Genomic DNA, 20,203 nt, shown 5'->3' with positions numbered 1-20,203 from the left:
CCCACCAAATGTCGTAATCTTATCACAACTGAATCATAGCCAAGGAAATGCTAAACTGCAAATTAACAATCCCTAAATTTAATTTTGTTATTTCTAACTACAATCTCATAACAAGTTACGGACTCAGATTAAAAATTTGACATAAATCTTATGTCAATATAACCACTTATTACCTTAATTTATATAATCTTAATTTGGGCAGAAGAAAATTTATTTTAACAGGGAAAAAGTCAGGATTTGAAGAAATCAGCAAATTAAATTTGAAATATCCCAATGCCCTTAGTTTCACCTATATAACAAAGACAGGGTTATTAAAATAATCATTTATTGCTTGAAATGGTCTTTTTATAATCTTACATAACTTTCAAAATATTCAAGTTCAATTTCCAATAGTTCTTAAACAGAAATCCATAAAAAGCATCAAAAGTTTTAGTTAAAAGGAAATATTGTTAACAAAAAGGCATATCATGCATTTAATTTCTGTTTTTATTTAACCAAAGAGAATGATTAGTATATTTACGGCTTTTTCATCATCTCTCCCTGACTCTAAATAGGATGAGAAACAAATAAATGCATAAAGACAAAGAATTAAAAGTGGTACTATTAGTACATCTGTAAGTCAGAAGGATTCCTTTATAAATGTCCAACCAAATCAAATAATTTTCACTGCCATACCTCCAACAAAAAAGGAATACTCTTTTAAATTGACCAGTTATAAGCAAACAAACAAATAAATAAACTGACCAATCATCGATGGTTTCTCAAATTATCACCAAGATAAATCACCAGTGAATTTTTACCTTTGTACTCTGAACAAGTTTTCTGAACCATTTTTGATACTTTTAGTATTAATACAATGCATTATAAGCATCAGAATCTTTAAGAATAAAACTATATATAATGGTTTATATTAATTCAAGATAAGAATGAACTTTAAAGTTCACACACACACAAATATGCTTTTTAAATAACCTACTATGGATTTACTGTCTAACTGCCTGTAACCTACACAGTTCTTCATCTGTTTCTATTTGGGAGGGAGGGGTAAGCATTAGGTCAAAACTTTATCATATAAAGTACATAAGCTACCTTTAAAACTTTTGGGGTATTAGAACCCCAAAATTTCATAAAGAGATGTACATCTACAGTTAGTGTGTATTACATTTTTGCAGACATCAATCACATTTTCCTCCCTGCACCCACATTTCTTAGCATGTTCAGAAAAGACCTGATATGAGAAGACCAAGAAGAAAAGAGAAAATCCAAGAGAAACAAGACCTAAGAAATACAGCTTAAAAGGGTTCTATTAAAGCTTACCTCTTTAGGACACTGATTTTTGCAACAACTAAGGAGGTTCTTTTCATTTACATCAGCTGTGGTTATTTTTCTAAAAATAAGAGGAAGTTTTGATGACATTCAAACCGAAGTCCATTTTATAGATTACCTCTCTAAAAATAATTTCAAACATGTCCATAAAATTGTCTTATTTCATTTTTTCTTGAAAAATATTTTAATTGTGTATCATCTGTAACAACTGTCTTGGTTACTTACCTGGTCTGATATCTGAAACCTTCCAGCCCTTTATCTATTACCAACATATTAAATGCCAAAAGGGCAATTACCGCAAAAAGGAAGTATAAAACACACACAAAATATCATCTGTGCCTGGCCTTAATAATTTATGCTATTAAGGGGCAGCTGGGTGGCTCAGTCCCTTAAGCATCTGATTCTTGATTTCGGCTCGGGTCATGATTGGTGAGGGAATCAAGTCTCAAGTGGGGACCCATGGTCAGCCCAGCGTCTGCTGGAAATTCTTTCTCTTTCTGCCCCTTTCCCAACCTGCCCTTGTGTACTCTCTCTCTCTCTCTGAAATAAATGGGTAAAATCTTAAAAAAAAAAAAAAAAAAAAGTAGTCTGCTATTATCTTCCTCTTCAGAGCAATCATTATTCATAAATATCTTCCTAAAGCTTCCACATAAAAGATTAAAAACTAATAGCTCTATATATTACTTAAAAACTGACACCGAGAAAATGCTCACCCAGATTTTTTTTTGAAGTTTTTATTTAAATTCCAAGTAGTTACGTAAACTGTAATTTTAGTTTCAGGTGTACAATATCATGATCCATACTTCCATACATTACTGGGTGCTCAGCACGACAAGTGTCCTCCTTCATCCCCATCACCTACTTCATCCATCCCCCCCACCCATCTCTCCTCCGGTAGCCAGGAGTTTGTTTTCTATAGTTGAAACTCTGTTTCTTGGTTTGCCCCTCTCTTTTTTTCCCCCATGCTTGTTTGTTTTGTTTCTTAAAGAACAACAACAAAAAAATTACTTCAAATTGAAAAATTTAGTAAGTTTATTTTAGGAGAGTTTTTAAATTGTTTTTGTAAGCTATAATGTTAGAAACAAATTCATTTTAGATTTGATCATTTTAGATTAGTCTGTGTGCTTTTCTATTTGACTTGGTGGGTAATCCAGGAAAAGTCACAAACATCAAGGACTAAAACCACTTTCTCACAGATCGTTGAATGTTATCACAATGGACACTGCATAAGTCAGTAACTAGTGACACCCTTAAAATTCCTATCACATGAAGGTCACTATTCTCTTTCCATTACCTTTCTTCTACCTTTGATTCTTTCTTTTCCTGTTTTTCTTATTTCCCTTTATTAGACATAAGTGCCAAATATACCATAAGTTTAGCCTAACTAATGTAAAAACTATTATCTTAAGTATATGTATAAATTAGCATAAATGTACTCTAAGATAACATATGCAATTTTCTTAGCAAAATTTCACTTAATAATATCACAAAGTCTTTATATTGGCTCTATTAAAAGTCATATATTTTCATTCTTACAAGTATGGTGCTCACCTCTGAACTTTTTTTTAAAGATTTTATTTATTTATTTGACACAGAGAGAGAGAGTGCACAAGCAGGGAGAGTGGGAGAGGGAGAAGCAGGCTCCCCACTGAGCAAGGAGTCAGAAGCGGAACCCGATGAGGAACTCGGGGCTTGATCCCGGGACGCTGAGATCATGACCTGAGCCGAAGGCAGATGCTTAACTAGCTCAGCCACCTAGGCACCCCAGCTCACCTCTGAACTTAATTAAGACTTAGTATCATTTTGTTTCTGTCACTTTATAATTTGGAATAAACTAATTTTCCAACATCTGTATCTTTTATATCTAATTTCTATAAAGGAAATTACATGAAGCAAAAAAGGACTAAAAATAAAGATAACATGGAATAATTCACTGAATTGAAAGTAAACAAAATTATCATGATGAATACTAAGTCTGAAGAATTCTCTATAAAAACATATACTTCATGTTTTTGGAGGGCTTTTACTAAGGTATGATACAGAAGACAATAATGTACACATTTAAAGTGGAAAACCTGACAAGACTTGACATACGTTTACACCCATGAAACCATCACCACAATCAAGATAATGGACATACCCATTACCCTCAAAAATGTCCTGTGTCTCTTTGGAATCTCTTTATATTGCCTATCACCTGCTAGGCAACCAATGAGATGCTTTTTGTTGTATAGATTAGCTTCCAGTTTTCAAGAATTTTACATAATCAAATCATAGAGCATTATTCTTTTTTGTTTGGCTTCTTTCACTTATATCTTGAGATTTCACAGCGAGATTCATTCATGATATTGCCAATAACAATAGTTTGTTTTTATTGCTGAATTTATTCTGTATGGACATACTACCATGTGTTTATTCACCTGTTGTTGGACGTTTGGATTATTTCCAGTTTTGGGTTATCACATATAAAAATATTATGAACATTCATGTACAAATCTTTGTACGGACATACATTTCATTTCTCTTGGTTAAATACTGAGGAATAGAATGGTTGTATCCATACAGAAGGCAGTCGTTTAACTTTTTAAGAAACTGCTAAACCTTTTTCCAATGGCTCTATCATTTTACATTCATATTAGCAACGTATGAGTTCCAATTCTTCCATATCCTCTCCAACACTTAATACTGTCAGTCTTTTGTCTTTTTTTTTTTTTTTTTGGTCTTTTTCATTTTAGCCATGCTAACAGGTATGTCATTGAATCTCGCTATGATTGTTTAAAAGTTTTTTTTTACATTCCAATTAGTTAACTTACAGAGCAATACTAGTTTCAGGTGTACAATATAATGACTCAATACTTCCATACAACACCTGGTGCTCATCACCTTAATCCCCATCACCTATTTCACCCATCCCCCCCCCACCTACTTCCCTTTAGTAACCATCAGCTTGTTCTCTATAGTTAAGAGTGTTTTTTGGTTTACCACTCAATCTTTTTTTCCCCTTTGCATGTTTTCTATCTTAAATTCCACATATGAGTGAAATCATGGTATTTATCTTTGTCTGACTGACTTATCTCACTTTGCATAATACTCTCTATCTCTATCCATGTCACTGCAAATGGCAAAATTACTTTTTTATGGCTGAGTAATATTACATTGTATATACATATACACCTACATCCACTCATCAGTTGACGGACATTTGGGCTATTGTATAACAGCTACAAACATTAGGGTGCATGTATGTCTTCAAATTAGTATTTTTGTATTCTTTGGGTAAATACTAAAATTGCAACTGCAGGATTGTAAGGCAGTTCTATTTTTAATGTTTTGAGGATACTCTATACTGTTTTCCACGGTGGCTGCAACAGCCTGTGCATTCCCATCAACAGTGCAAGAGGGTTCCCCCTTCTCTACATCCTCATCAACAACGGTTGTTTCTTGTGTTGTTGACGTTAGCCATTCTGACAGGTGTGAGGTGATATCTCATTGCAGTTACGGTATTATAGTTTTGGTATGCTTCTCCCTGATAATCAGTGATGTTGAGCACCTTTTCATGTGTCTGTTGTCCATCTGTAGGTCTTCTTTGGGAAAATATCTGTTTGTATCTTTGGCCCATTTTGTAATTTGATTATATACTTTTTGGATGTTGGGTTTTATAAGTTCTCTATATATTTTGGATAGTAACCCTTTTTCAAATATGTCATTTGCAAATATTTTCTCCTACTCCGTAGGCTGCCCTTTAGTTTTGTAGATTATTTCCTTTCCTGTGCAGAGCTTTTTATTTTGATGAAGTCCTAACAGTTTGTTCGCTTTTGTTTCCCTTGCCTTACGAGGTATACCTAGTAAGAAGATGCTACTGCCGATGTCAAAGAAGTTACTGCCTATGTTCTCCTCAAAGATTTTAATAGTTTCCTGTCTCACATTTAGGTCTGTCATCCATTGAATTTGTTTTTGTGGATGGTGTGAGAAAGTGGTCCAGTTTCATTCTTTCTCATGTTGCTGTACAGTTTTCCCAACACCATTTGCTGAAGACACTGTCTTTATCCCATTGGATATTCTTTCCTGCTTTGTAGAAGGCTAACTTCCCATATATTTGCGGGTTCATTTCTGGGTTTTCTATCCTGTTCTCTTGATCTATGTGTCTGTTTTTGTGCTAGTACCAAACTGTTTTGATTACCACAGCTTTGTAATATAACTTGAAGTCTGGAATTGATTCTTCAAACTTTGTTTTTCTTTTTCAAGGTTGCTTTGGCTATTGGGGGTCTTTTGCGGTTCCATACAAATTTTAGGATTGTTCTAGCTCTGTGAAAAATGCTAGTGGTATTTTGATGGTGATTGCATTAAATGCGTAGACTGCTTTGGGTAATATAGGCATTGTAATAATATTTGTTCTTCCAATCCACAAGCATAGGATGTCTTTCCATTCTTTGTGTCACCTTCAATTTCTTTCATCAGTGTTTTATAGTTTTCAGAGTACAGGTCTTTCACTTTGGTTAGGTTTATTCCTACGTATCTTATGGGTTTTGGTGCAGTTGTAAATGGGACCGATTCCTTGATTTCTCTTTCTGCTGCATCATTATTGATGTATAGAAATGCAAACAGATTTCTGTACATTGATTTTGTATCCTGTGACTTTACTGAATTCATTTACAGTTCTAGCAGTTTTTTGGTAGAGCCTTTTGGGTTTTCTCTATAGAGTATCATGCCATCTGCAAAGAGTGAAAGTCTGACTTCTTCCTTGCCAGGCTGGATGCCTTTTATTTCCTTTCATCGTCTGAGTGCTGTGGCTAGGAGTTCCAGTACTATTTTGAATAAAATTGAGAAGAGTGGCCATCTCTGTCTGTTCCTGACCATAGAGGAAAAGTTCTGTTTCTCCCCAATGAGGATGATATCAGCTGTGGGCTTTTCATATATGGCTTTTATCATGTTGAGGTATGTTCCCTGTAAGTCTACTTTGTTGAGGGATTTTATTATGAATGGATGTTGTACTTTGTCAAATGCTTTTTCTGAATCTACTGAAAGGATCATCTGGTTCTAATCCTTTCTCCTGTTAATGTGGTCTATCACATTGATTGATTTGTGAATACTGAACCATGCTTGCTACCCAGGAATTAATTCCACTTGGTCACGGTGAATGATTTTTTTTTTAATGTCAGATTCAGTTTGCTACTATTTTATTGAGAATTTCTGCATCTATGTTCACAAGAAATATAGGCCTATAGTACTCTTTTTTAGTGATATCTTTATCTGGTTTTGATATCGGGTAATGCTGACCCCGTAAAATGAGTTTGAAAGTTTTCCTTCCTTTCTCTATTTTTTGAAATAGTTTGAAAGGAACAGTTATTAACTTTTTCTCTAAATGTTTGATAGAATTCTCCTGTGAAGCCATCTGGTCCTGGACTTTTTGTTTTTGGCAGTTTTTTGATTACTGATTGAATTTCTTTGCTGATTACCACTATGTTCAAGCTTTGTATTTCTTCTGTTTCAGATTTGGTAGTTTATATGTTTCTAAGAATGTATCTGTTTCTTCTAGTTTGTTCAATTTGTTGGCATAGAGTTTTTCATAATACTCTAATTGTTTGTATTTCTGTGATATTGTTATTTCTCATTTGTGATTTTATTTGCGTCCTTCCTCTGGCTAGAGGTTTATCAATTTTATTAGCAGATACATTTGTAGTAAAAGTCTGTAATTTAAAAATTATGTCTCAGTAGCTACGTGCACTTCAACTTTTCATCCAACAACATTCTAGTTTGACACTGTTAACTGAGCGATCTGTTATAGGAATGTTTCTACATTTTTTAAAGCAGCGATACAACTTTTTTCCTTTAAAAAAATCTTAAACAGAATCCCTAAATAGAAAAAAAGCATAACTGTCTTTGAAATCAGGGTTCAGAACGTACAAGGTGAAGGATTCTACATTTCTTTCTTCAGGTCTCTATTGGAAAATCTAAGCTTCGAGCATCTATGGGTGACAATGAATAATGTTCCTTGAAGTACTCTTCATAGGATTCTGAATTATTAAAAAAATACTGGTTAAAAATAATTATAGGGGCGCCTGGGTGGCTCAGTGGGTTAAGCCGCTGCCTTCGGCTCAGGTCATGATCTCAGGGTCCTGGGATCGAGTCCCGCATCGGGCTCTCTGCTTGGCAGGGAGCCTGCTTCCCTCCCTCTCTCTGCCTGCCTCTCTGTATACTTGTGATCTCTCTCTGTCAAATAAATAAATAAAATCTTTAAAAAAATAAATAAATAAAAATAAAAAAATAAAAAAAAATAATAATTATAGTAAAACAAGAATATTTCTTCAGTCCACTTACCTACATTCCACATATAGGCTTGTGATCTTGCAGTGACATTTTATTCTAAGCATCTGAACACAGGGAGGACATTCTCCAGGATGACACGGCAAAACACATGGATGGGGACAACCCAGAGGCCGTGATTTAGAGCACCCTTCTTCACACTGAAGGCATTCTGGGCCAGCCTGATAGGAAGTAAGGTAATAAATCATCTAAGTACAGAAGTCTAACATTTCTGTATATTAAATTTATAAAATATATATATAAAATTTACGCATCCTATTAAAAGAAAGTACTTTTGAAGCTCTTAGGAATACAGTTAATAAAATGGTGCATGCATGCTTGCACTCTTAAAAATATTCAAAATGAAAAAATACATATTCAAAATGAAGAACAGGAAGGTATCAATATGACCATTATTCACAAAGATTTTTATATCTACAAACCTCACTAAATCAAACTGCCTCATCTTGAAAGTGTAAATTACAAGTATTCCTCTAAAAATGTAAATTACTTCCTAAAGAATAGTCACAGTAGAAATAAATAAAAATTTGTTTATTTTTTTATGTTTTATTTATTAATTTGAGAAAGAAAGAAGGAGAGAGAGAGCATAAGCAATAGGAGCAACAGAGGCAGAGGGAGAAGCAGGCTCCATGCTGTGCAGGGAGTCAGATGCAGGACTGGATCCCAGAACCCTGGGATCATGACCTGAGCCGAAGGCATACACTTAACAACTGAGCCACCCAGGTGCCCCAAAATAAAACATTGTTAATTCATTTCCACCCAACAAACATGATCACCATCAAACTAAAGAAATCAACACTCTGTTAACACATAAATAAAAATTCCCAAAGCACGCAATGTTCTAGATATACTGCTCTCACCTTGCCAAATAGAAACATACATAGAGGCAAAAAAGGAGAATGACCAGCAGTTTATGTTTTAATGTACTTCAATGAACCAAAGTTACATTACATTTACAAATAAATGTACTTCAATATAAATTCAACAAGGTACCTCTCTGCTCTAGTAATTTAATAATTTAACTACTATCTACCTACTAAAGAAGTTTAAAATTATTATCGCAGGCTATTATTTATTTTCACATGTCATACATGAGATAAAGTACGAGAGCTATAGAAACGGATACCAAGTCTTAAGTTTAAAGTTTAAAAATTCTGTTATCATTCCTAAGTATAGCCATGATTACAAAAACAGTGATTATGTCAATAAAAATCCTATTTTTGACATATAGGATTAAAAAGAGAAAGTGTTTCAATTAGGAAACATAGTTCTATAAATTCTGTTTTTTATTTTTAAAAGTATATTAATTTATTCTACACTCTTGCAGCATCATATGCCAGAAATTAATTCACATACTGGAAATGTGCAAAATGGCAGCGGCCCCTGACCTAAGAAACTTAAATTTAAGTGGGGGAGGTAAAGAGGATAATAGAATGTCTTCATAAACACTCTGAAAAAAGATAAAGCAGGTTAAGAGGGAGTAACAGAAGCAATAAGAAGGAAGAACTATCTGATAAATTTCATGTTTGAACAGAATAAATAAGGGAGAGAGCCATACGAATGTAGAGTCCCAGAGAAAAGAACACTAAGTGCAAAACCTCTGATGTAGAACAAATGTGGAATATTTAAGAAATAACAAGAATAGAAGGAGAGGGGTGCCTGGGTGACTCAGTGGGTTAAAGCCTCTGCCTTCAGCTCAGGTCATGATCCCAGGGTCCTCGGATCGAGCCCCGCATCAGACTCTGCTCCACAGGGAGCCTGATTCCTCCTCTCTCTCTCTGCCTGCCTCTCTGCCTACCTGTGATCTCTGTCTGTCAAATAAATAAATAAAATCTAAAAAAAAAAAAAAAAAAAAGAGTAGAAGCAAAAATGAGCACATGAGTGATGAGTGCTAAGAGGCAGGAAAGGTCAGAAGTTATATCATTATAAAGCCTTACAGGCCCTCATAAGGCCATTTGGATTTTATCCTGAGAGTAACTGATGCGTACTGAGCAGGGAGATAACACACCTTACATTTTTTTTTAAACTTACATTTTTTAACTTACATTTGTAAATGATGAATCTAGCTGATGCAGTAAGATGAAACTGGGAGTAGAGAAGCTGGCTGGGAGAATAGTACAGACATCTCTAGGGAAAGAAGATGGTGGCTTGGATGAGGAGGGTATGGTAGAGATTATAGGAAATGGTCAGATTCAGGGATATACTTTGAAGATAAACCTGACGAGGTGTGTAGTGAGACAAGGACAATGAAGAAAGAAATCAAGAAATGTTCCTCCCTTTAATCTGCAGAACTGGCTAAAACTGGTAATACAACTTTCTGAAACTGGAAAGACTAGGAGAAATATAGGCAATGAGTCTCAAAATATGGAAATATAGCCAAAGATGACACACACTGTCGGTTTCACTTGTTTTTTTCCTGGCTATGTGGTACGCCTGCAATAATCTTTCACTTAAATAACATGAAACAGAAGAACATACTGAGCTGGGAGTTAAGACAAGGGTACTACTACTTTCTTATTCTTGCTCTCCTATTACATAATCATGAACAAGTCACTTGATAACCTTCAGTTTCCTTATCTGCAAAAGAAGAATTATACTGATGATATGGGGCTCCTTCCTTCCAATTATGAAAAAAAAAAAAAAATCACTAAAGCTGTACTTGCTAAGCTACCTTCCTGGATCACTTCCAATGTCAAGTTCTATCTTCTAGAAGAAACTATCTAACTCAGAAATACAGCAAGCCTGGCTGTCAAATATCTTACACAGTTCTCCTTTAAAAAAAAAAAAAAGAAAACAAATTTTAAGCCAGGGAACAATATTGAGATAATCCACAATAATTCCCCAATCAGTCATATCAGCTTCTAAAATGAGTTTTTCCTGATTCATCAGAGAGCTGGAAATCCAGGGAAGATAGCAATCCTCATTATAAGCAATGAGATGATGAGAATGAAAGCAGAATTAACATTTGGGTTAGTATTACAAACTGGAAAATAAATCTTGGAAAGTAAAATTCTCTTTTTTCCCATCTTATTAACATATATTTGACATTTTTTAAATTTGAGGTGTTCAACATTTACATACTGTAATAAGATTCTCATTGTAGCAATAATTAGTACCTCTATCACATTACAGAATTATTCCTTGTTTTTTTTTAATTTAAATTTTATTTATTTTTTTAAATATATATTTTTATCCCCAGGGGTACAGGTCTGCGAATCGCCAGGTTTACACATTTCACAGCACTCACCATAGCACATACCCTCCCAATGTCCATAACCCCACCCCTCCTCTCTCAACCCCCCTCCCCCCATCAACCCTCAGTTTGTTTTGTGAGATTAAGAGTCACTTATGGTTTGTCTCCCTCCTAATCCCCTCTTGTTTCATTTACTCTTCTCCTATTCCTTGTTTTTAATGTCTGGAATAATTAAGTTCCAATCTCTCAGTGAGGCTGATGATTGTAACATAACTTTTTTTTTTTTAAATCAATGAAGCATCACACATTACACACATTGTCTTTAGCAGTAACTCTCAAACATTTTTGTGCATGATCAATCACTTGGCAATCGCTAAAATACTGAGGTGAGACCTGAGAGTTTGCATTTCCAAGATTCCAGGTGATGCCCATCACGCAGACAACACTGTGTGGCAGGGGTTTATCAATACATAATTATGTAAGAAATATATTGTCTGTGTGTGATTATGTACCTATATTTTCTTTTTTAAAAATTTTTGGTATAGATTTTTCCCAGAGAAAAGACCATCTTCATTATTTCTTTTTTCAGTCACTCAAAAATATCCGTGCCCAGGTTTGCTTGGGAAATACACACTTCATTTGCCACCAGCTTCACACCTTTCCCCAGTTAACCACTCTGTTCCACTCACTCCAGTGTATGAATTAGACAACAGGGACATATTTGTTGCTAATGGAAGCAATGAGAGGCACTGCCTTTAAGAACAGCCTTGACTGGACTGGGATCTGTCAGGAAGGCCAGGGAGAGACTGGAACAGAGATAAGCAAAAGAATTTTGATTCCAGTCAATTCAATAAACACTTTTAAATATCTGCTATGTTGTAGGCCCTGTGCTAGAATTCAAGGTAGAAACCGCATTAGCAACTCCAGAGCCATTTGGATCAAGAGGGACATGCAAGGAGATCTTCTCCAATGGGTCTCAATTGAGATATTACAGTAAGGAATTTATTTTAAGGAGTTTATGAGTTATTTCATTTTTAATATATAAATTATAGAGACTATAAAGTTATCCCTCAAATAATGTAACTTTCACTCTGTTGCACTGCATCAGCCTTCCCTGAGTGGGAGATAAAGATAGACTTGTAGCTAAATTAAGAACTGCACATAACTTATAACCCATATTTTACCATAGCAATTGCCCATGAAGCAATGCTGGGATAATCCAAGATAATTCCCCGATCAGTGTCAAATCAGCTCTTGAAGTGCGTTTTTTTTTCAACTCACTTAATGTTCTGGAAACCCAGAAGAGGAAAGCCATACAGCAGCTATACTCTCATTAGTTAAAGTGGTTTTGAATTATTATATTAGTATGAATTTTTATAATTCTAATATTTTTCATTTTATCATGAGTACATTTTTATTAAGGATCAAAGCACGGACTGATGAAGAGGTTATAAGCAATACATTGACATGTCTGCACATGAGCAAGAATGATACTCTGGAGGCTTAGGTTATCATGCTTTACAATCACCAAATCAAAGACCAAAAAAAGAACAATGCAAGTGAAACTTTCAGTAACATACAAGTCATAATTTAACCATTTGTAAATTTAGTGTTATTTAATAAAACAAATCTTAAAATTTTTGTTTATGCCTCATTAAACACACTTGCTAATAGTATTATGATACCCTAAAGAATGGAAGTTTACAAAAAAAATTAAATATTTTTAAAATATACAATTTTTTATATAACAGAAGTTTATTTTTTATTCACACATCATGTCAAATGTAGCCTGGCAGAGGACTCTGGCAAATTAATCATTCTGGGACACAGGAGGATGAAGAGTTAGTTTTTAACTGTATCACATGGGCCATAACAACCCCCTCAATCACAGAAGTAGACAAAAAGTAGAGTGGTTAATGATAAATAAAGATTTCCCTGACTATTCTTGGAGACGAAAAACATTTCAGCCTATATTTTCTCGGCCAGAACCTCTCATATGGCCTAGGAAATTCAGAATAGGAGACTATCTGTATCTCTGTTTTAATAGGAGTCTTTTATATTTTATTGTTATTTAAAATAATTTTCTTGTTCTATGTTTCTGTTTTTATGTGTTGATGAATTTAATGTTCAAAAATAAAATTAAATATCATTTAAAACTTGATTAGCTACATTTATTTTTCCTTATAAAATGGCAATTTTAGAGATCTTTCAATGATTGGCTTCTCATATGCTTGGTAAAATGCTTTTAGTGAATTTCACACACACACGCCCTATATCTGTGATGCTATTTACTTTATTTCCAATGAAAGATTAGGAATTTATTAAAATTGTGAACACAACTTATCACAGATGTTAGGTTTTAAAAAATTGCTGAGAACAAATGCTCCAGACTAAATCCAGAGATATAAATGGACAGAAATGGAAGTGATATTGCTACCTACTATCTAAATAGATAGATGATTTCTGTACTTTTATCAAAAATCAAAGCCTATGTATTAACACAGTACAGTATGTTGAGAGAACATTAAAAGGCTTATTATCATGAGCTTGCACAAAGATAAATATACACCAAGCTGTTAAAGTTGGTTGTATTAAGAGAGACAAGGTAGGAGAAGGGATAAAGGCAAGAAGAAAGAAAAAAGTTCTAACAAAATAGAAAAATATTTACGGCATAATTATTCAAAAAATATTTCAAGCATACTATAAGGACATAGACATTCAGCCTAAGGATATTACCTTGTTTTTGCCAACGCAGGCATCAATTTCAGTTACTTTGTGGCATTCTTTCAGACACGTATGATTCTGACAATCTAAGGTTCGTCCACATACTCTCTTACAAGAGTATGGTCCTACAGCATGGCATGGGAGTGGACTCACCTTAAAAAAAAAAAAAGAATAAGGAGAAAAATATCAATACACACAAAACCTTCTGGACCCATGTTTTTGAAATGACTCTGTTATCACTTGAGAACAAGTTTCATAAAGAACTAACACATTTTCATTAATAATAGTCATTTTCAAAATCAAAGTAATTTATCAAAAAATCCAAAAAATGAATGCCAACAAACACCACATTCTATTCCTAAAAGGGAAATTCAATATAACAATGCTATAGAGACCACATATACATAGGCTAAATCCAAAAAGCACAATATATTTTAAAAATCAGCAGAGGGCCCGTGGATGTCTCAGTCGGTTGCACATCCGACTCTTGATTTCAGCTCAGGTCACGATTTCAGGGTCTTGTGATCAAGCTCTGGGGCAGGTTCCCTGCTCAGTGGGGAATCTGCTTCTCTCCCTCCCACTCTGCCCCTTCCTCCACTGGCACGAAAGAGCTCTCATTCTCCCGCTCTAAAAGTATTTCAAAATTTTAAAATTAAAAAAAAAAAAAAATCTGCAGTTAGACTCTTATACTTTTTAAAGCACTAAAAAACCCCAAAACTTTGACTTTGTCATTTCTAACAATCCTCAATAGAAGAGGCACAGATTATAAGCTTTCCTTAAAAATTTGTGCCTATAACTCACCTCATGCTTCCCAAGACATTCTCTGCAAGAAAAAAATAAAACAAAAATGTTACAAATTCTTTAAAAAGATTATCTAAAGCAAAGGTGCTAAGTCTACTGGTTCTATTAAGAATAAAAAATAAACACATATGGAAATAATAAGTGATTACAGAAAAACTGCAGGATACAAAGTTAACATTCAAAAGCCAATTGCTCTTCTATATGCCAGCAATGAACAACTGAAATTTGAAATTTAAAACATACCATTTATATTAGCACAAAAAATAAAATAGATACAAATCTAACAAAATACATACATTATCTATTTGAGCAAAACTACAAAACACTGATGAAAGAAATCAAAAGCAATCTAAATAAATGATGAGATAGCCTCTGTTCACTGATCGGAAGGTGCAAATATTGTTAAAATGTTGCTTCTTTCCCAACTTGATCTAGATTCAACATAATTCTAATCAAAATCCCAGCAAGTTATTAATAGAGGACACCAACAAACTGATTCTAAGTTCTATATGGAAAAACAAAAAAAAACACCAAGATAGCCAATACAGTACTGAAAAACAACAGAGTATTGACACCACCCAACTTAAAGACATACTAAAAGCTATAGTGATTAAGACAGTATGGTACTGCTAACAGAATGGAACAGGATAGAAAGCCCAGACACAGACCTACATAAATAGTCGAATGATCTCTGACAAAGGAAAAAGGCAACCGAATAGACAAGTGATAGTCTTTCCAACAAATGGTTGGCAATGGAATAGACATCACACAGAAAAAAATCCCAAAAGGCCTTACACCTTTCACAACAGGTTACTCAAAATAGATCACAGACCCAAATGTGAAGTGCGAAACTATAAACATAGAAGAAAATTTAGGTGAGTTGGATATAATGATTTTTTAGATTCAACACCAAAATCGTCATCTCCCAAAGAAAAATGGTTAAGCTGGACTTTATAAAACCAAAACATCTGCTTTGTGAAAAACACTTAAATGAAAGTGCTAAATGAAAACACATTTTAAATGAAAAACCAGACTGGCCGAAAGTATCTGGAAAACATGTATCTGGTAAAGGGCTTGTATCCAAAATGTAAAAACAATTCTTAAAGCCCAATAGGAAAGCAAACAACCCAATTAAAAAATGGTAAGGATTTAAAGACAGAACAGACACTTCACCTTCCAAAGATGACGTACAGGCAGCAAATAAACATGTGAAAAGATGCTGAACGCCATGTGTCATTAGAAAACTGCCAATTAAAATGAGATGCCGAGGCGCCTGGGTGGCTCAGTGGGTTAAGCCTCTGCCTTTGGCTCAGGTCGTGGTCTCGAGGTCCTGGGATCGAGCCCCGCATCGGGCTCTCTGCTCAGCGGGGAGCCTTCTTCCCCCCACCCGCCTGCCTCTCTGCCTACCTGTGATCTCTGTCTGTCAAATAAATAAATCTTTAAAAATTAAAAAATAAATAAATAAAATGAGATGCCACTGCACATCTATTAGAATGACTAAAACCCAAAACGTGGACAGTAGCATATGCTGGCAAGAATACAGGCCACCAGGCACTCTCACTGTGATGAGAACGCAACATGGTACAGCCAACTCGTTAGACGGCGTGGCAGTATCTTACGAAGCTAACCTAGGCTGACCATATGGTGCAGCAAAATCAACACATAAGTGTTTATAGCAGCTTTCTTCCTGTCAAAATTTGGAAGCAACCAAAATGTCCTTCAATAGGTAAATGCATAAACAAACTGTGGCACATCCATACCATGGAATATTATTCAGCAGTAAAAAAAACCGAGAGGAATTGACAGTGAATAATAAGACATAAAAAAGACACAGAGGAAATTCAAATGCATATTGCTACATGAAATATGCTGAAAAGGCTACAAACTGTATGATTCCAACTATATGACATTCTGGAAAAGGCAACACTATAGAGACATTAAAAAGATAAACTTGAGGCTTGAGTGGTTTGAGGGAGAGGATGGTGAGGGATGAACAAGTGTAGCACAGGACATTTTTAGGGCAGTGAAACTATTCTGTATGATACTGTAATGGTGAATAGTGGATACATGAGATCATGCAATTATCAACACTCATAGAACCATCCAACACAAAAAATAAACCCCAATGTAAACTATGGACTTCAGTTTATAATATTATTATTCACTATCAGTTCCTCAATGGTAAAAAAAACTGTACCACGTTAGTGTAAAATGTTTATAACAAGGAAAACTATGTGTAGCAGGATCATATGGGAACTCTGTGCTTCCTGTGTAATTCTCCTATAAACCTGAAAAATTACCTAAAAAAAGATAAAGTCTATTTTAAAAAACTAAAAAATAAACAGTCCACTTCCCTTTCCAGGGACTGGTTTAGAAATTGTCTTGTGATCCTATTCTGGCCAATGAAATGTGGAAGGAGTTTCGCTATGAGGCTTCTGGAAAAGCCTTCTCATTCTTTTTTTTTTTTTTTTAAAGATTTATTTTATTTATTTATTTGACAAACAGAGATCACAAGTCAGCGAGAGGCAGGCAGAGAGAGAGGAGGAAGCAGGCTCCCCGCAGAGCAGAGAGCAGATGCGGGGCTCGATCCCAGGACCCTGGGATCATGACCTGAGCTGAAGGCAGCAGCTTAATCCACTGAGCCACCCAGGCGCCCCAAGGCTTCTCATTCTTTAAAAAAACATGATGATGGTAGAAAGGCATAAACAGTTTCTGTTTTTCTCTTTGGAAACTTCCTATCTGGGTGGGAAATTGATCAGAAAGCCAAAGAGCCTGAGGGCAAAGATGACACACTGAGGATAAAACAGACACCATCTGGGCCTTTGGTGATGCATCATTGCATTAACCAGCTTATGCAACCATGGAGCTGCTCTACCTCCACACTCTTAAAGGCATAAACATTATTATGTTACTTTTTATTTAGGTTCTTTATAACCTGAAGCCAAAGGCACCATAAATGATATAGCACAGATGTTCAGAATTCTTTTACAACGTGGCCAAATTATCATTAAAAGTCATGTTATGTTTGAAAATGGTAGATAAGGGGACGCTTGGGTGGCTCAGTCATTTAGCATCTGCCTTGGGCTCAGGTCAGATCCCAGGGTCCTGGGATCAAGCCCCACATTGGGGTCCCTATTCAGCGGGATGCCTGCTTCTCCCTCTCCTACTCCCCCTGCTCGTGTTCCCTCTTTTGCTGTGTCTCTCCGTCAAATAAATCAGGGACAAGAACATGTACATTCTACTCTAAGAAAGAAATGATACTTCCTGGATAGTTCATGTGATAAGCAATAATTTTAACATATACTTTATAATAATTTTATTATACACTAACTGAAAAAAATCATTGTATCAGAATTAGTAGAATTAGTAGAACTGAGATAAAACCCACATACCATAAAATTTATACTTTTAAAAAGTACAATTCAGTGATTTTTAGTACATTGACAAGGTACTATAACCATGACCAGTACTGAGCATATTTTCAAAATCAACAGAGTAACCCTGTAACTATTAGAAGTCACTCCGCAGCCCCTGACAAACACCAATCTACTTTCTGTCCCTACGGAAGAGACATTCTGAACATTTCACATAAATGGAATCAAACATTATGTGGTCTTTGATGCCTGGCTTCTTTCACTTAGAATACTGCTTTCAAGGTTCATCCATGTTATAGCATGTATCAACAATTCTTGCGTTTTTATAGGTGAATGATACACATGGATGGATACACCACATTTTGTTTATCCATTTGTCAGTCAACAGATATTTGTTTCCACGTTCTGGCTATTACTAATAATGCTCTTATTATTGTAATATTCGTGTCCAGGTTTTTTTGTGAACACATATTTTCAATTCTCTCAGGTGTATACCTAAGAGTAAAGTTGGTAACTCCAAGTTTAGTTTCTTGAGAAACTACCAAACTGTTTTCCAAAGTAGCTGCACCATTTTACATTCCCATCAGCAATATACAATGGTTCCAACTACTCCCTATCTTCACCAACACTTAGGTCTTCTTTATTTTAGCCTTCCTAGTGAGGGAAAATGACACCTACTATGGTTTTGACTTGCATTTCCCTAACAATTACTTGAGCATCTTTTCACATGTTTACTGGCCATTTGTAAGATCTTTTTCAGAGGAATGACTATTCAAAGATTTTGCTCATTTTTAAATTGGATTGTTTGTCTTTTCGTTTCTCAGTTTGAGAATCCTTTATACATTCTGGATAATATCCTTACAGGATATATGAACTGCAAACTATCTCTACCACTCTGTGGTTGTCTTTTCAATTTTTTTATTGTGTCCTTGTAACACAACTAAGAAACTGTACTTGATGATGTCCTCTTACTTTATTTTTTCTTTTGTTGCCTATGCTTTAGGTGTCATATATAACGAATCACTGCCTAACCCAGAACACAAAGAATTACACCTATATTTTCTTCTAAGAGTTTAATAGCTCTTACTTCTAGGTCTTAGATCCATTTTGAGTTAACACGTATATATGTTGTGAAGTAGAGGTCCAAATTCATTTTTTTTTTTTCAATGTGAATATCCATTCTCTCAGCACTATGTGTTGACATAAAACATTCTTTCTCCCGCTGAACTGTTTTGATTGACACTCTTGTCAAAAATCAATTGACCATAAACATATGGGTTTCTTTCTGGACTCTCAATTCTATTCCATTGATCGATATGTCTTTCCCAACACCACTACCACAAATTTTTGACTGCTATAGTTTTATAAGTTTAAAATCAGGAAGTGTGAGTCCTCTAACATTGTTTTTCACTTTCAAGACTGTTTTAGTTATTCAGGGTCTTTTGCATTTCCCTATGAGTTTGGGAGAAAATTTCCACAAAAAAGCCAGCTTTGATTTTCACAAAAAATATGTTAAATTTATAGATCATTTTGGGTAGTAGTGTCCTTAATAATATTAAGTCTTCCCATCCACAAACATGGGATGTATTTCCATTTATTAAATAACTGTCTTAGTAACCTTATCAAAAACTAAATAGAAATAAATTCCTACATTTATGGCGGCCAGACCACAGTTCTATTCCCTTTGATCTATATGTCTATCTGTATGCCAGTAGCACAGACTTTGGTCTTCTTTAATTTCTCTCAAAGATTTTTTATAGTTATCAGTATATAAAATCTCAGATTTCTTTTATTAAATTTGTTGAATAAACAAGTTGCTTTTTTAATGCTACTGGAAGTAGAACTGTTAATTTCATTTTCAGATGCTTCATTGCTAGGGTAGAGAACTGAATTCTGTAGACTAATGTTTCATAGTTTTACCAAACTCAATTACTATCTCTAACAGCTTGAATAAGAATTCCTTAGGATTTTTCATATACAAGATCATGTCATTTAAAAATACGAGTAGTTTTACTTCTTTATTCCCAGTGTGAATATATTTTTAATTTCTTTTTCTAGTCTAATTGCTTTAGCTAGCACCAATGTAAACATAAATAGAAGGGGCAAGGTCAGATATCCTACTAGTCTTGTTCCTGTTCTTGACAGGAAAGTTTTCAGCCTTTCACCATTAAGTATGATTAAGGGTTTTTCACCGATGCCCTTTATCAAGTTGAGGGAATTCGTTTATCCAAGTTTGTTGAGTGTTTTTATCTAGAAAGTATGTAGGATTTTGTCAAATGTTTTCCTGTACCTATTGATCATCCTTTATTCTTGTGATAAAATATTACTTTAATATTTTGATTTTCATATGTTGAATCAACCTCATATTTCTGGGATATATCCCACTTGGTTATGATGTACAATCCTTTTTACATGTTGCTTCAGTCTGTTAGTATTTGGTTGAGAATTTTTGCATCTATAT

General features: G+C 34.7%; 1 protein-coding gene across 3 annotated transcripts in view; it reads right to left on the bottom strand.

Moving 5' to 3' along the window:
* The window catches only part of LOC111149265 (nuclear transcription factor, X-box binding like 1), a 74,115-nt gene that overhangs the window by 14,979 nt on the left and 38,933 nt on the right, over positions 1-20,203 (bottom strand). For all 3 annotated transcript variants that reach the window (XM_022506233.1, XM_022506231.1, XM_022506232.1), the window contains exons 15-18: positions 14,369-14,390; positions 13,580-13,720; positions 7,645-7,811; positions 1,318-1,387 (exon numbers count right to left, since the gene is read on the bottom strand). In XM_022506233.1, the coding sequence (XP_022361941.1) occupies positions 1,318-1,387; positions 7,645-7,811; positions 13,580-13,720; positions 14,369-14,390 (400 nt within the window). The remainder of the gene's footprint in view (positions 1-1,317; positions 1,388-7,644; positions 7,812-13,579; positions 13,721-14,368; positions 14,391-20,203) is intronic.

Source organism: Enhydra lutris, unplaced genomic scaffold (assembly GCF_002288905.1).
Source record: "Enhydra lutris kenyoni isolate GAN:26980312 unplaced genomic scaffold, ASM228890v2 scaffoldscaffold21, whole genome shotgun sequence".
NCBI lineage: Eukaryota > Metazoa > Chordata > Mammalia > Carnivora > Mustelidae > Enhydra > Enhydra lutris.
Note: the sequence above shows the minus strand (reverse complement) of the source record. Positions and strands in the feature narration are given on the sequence as shown.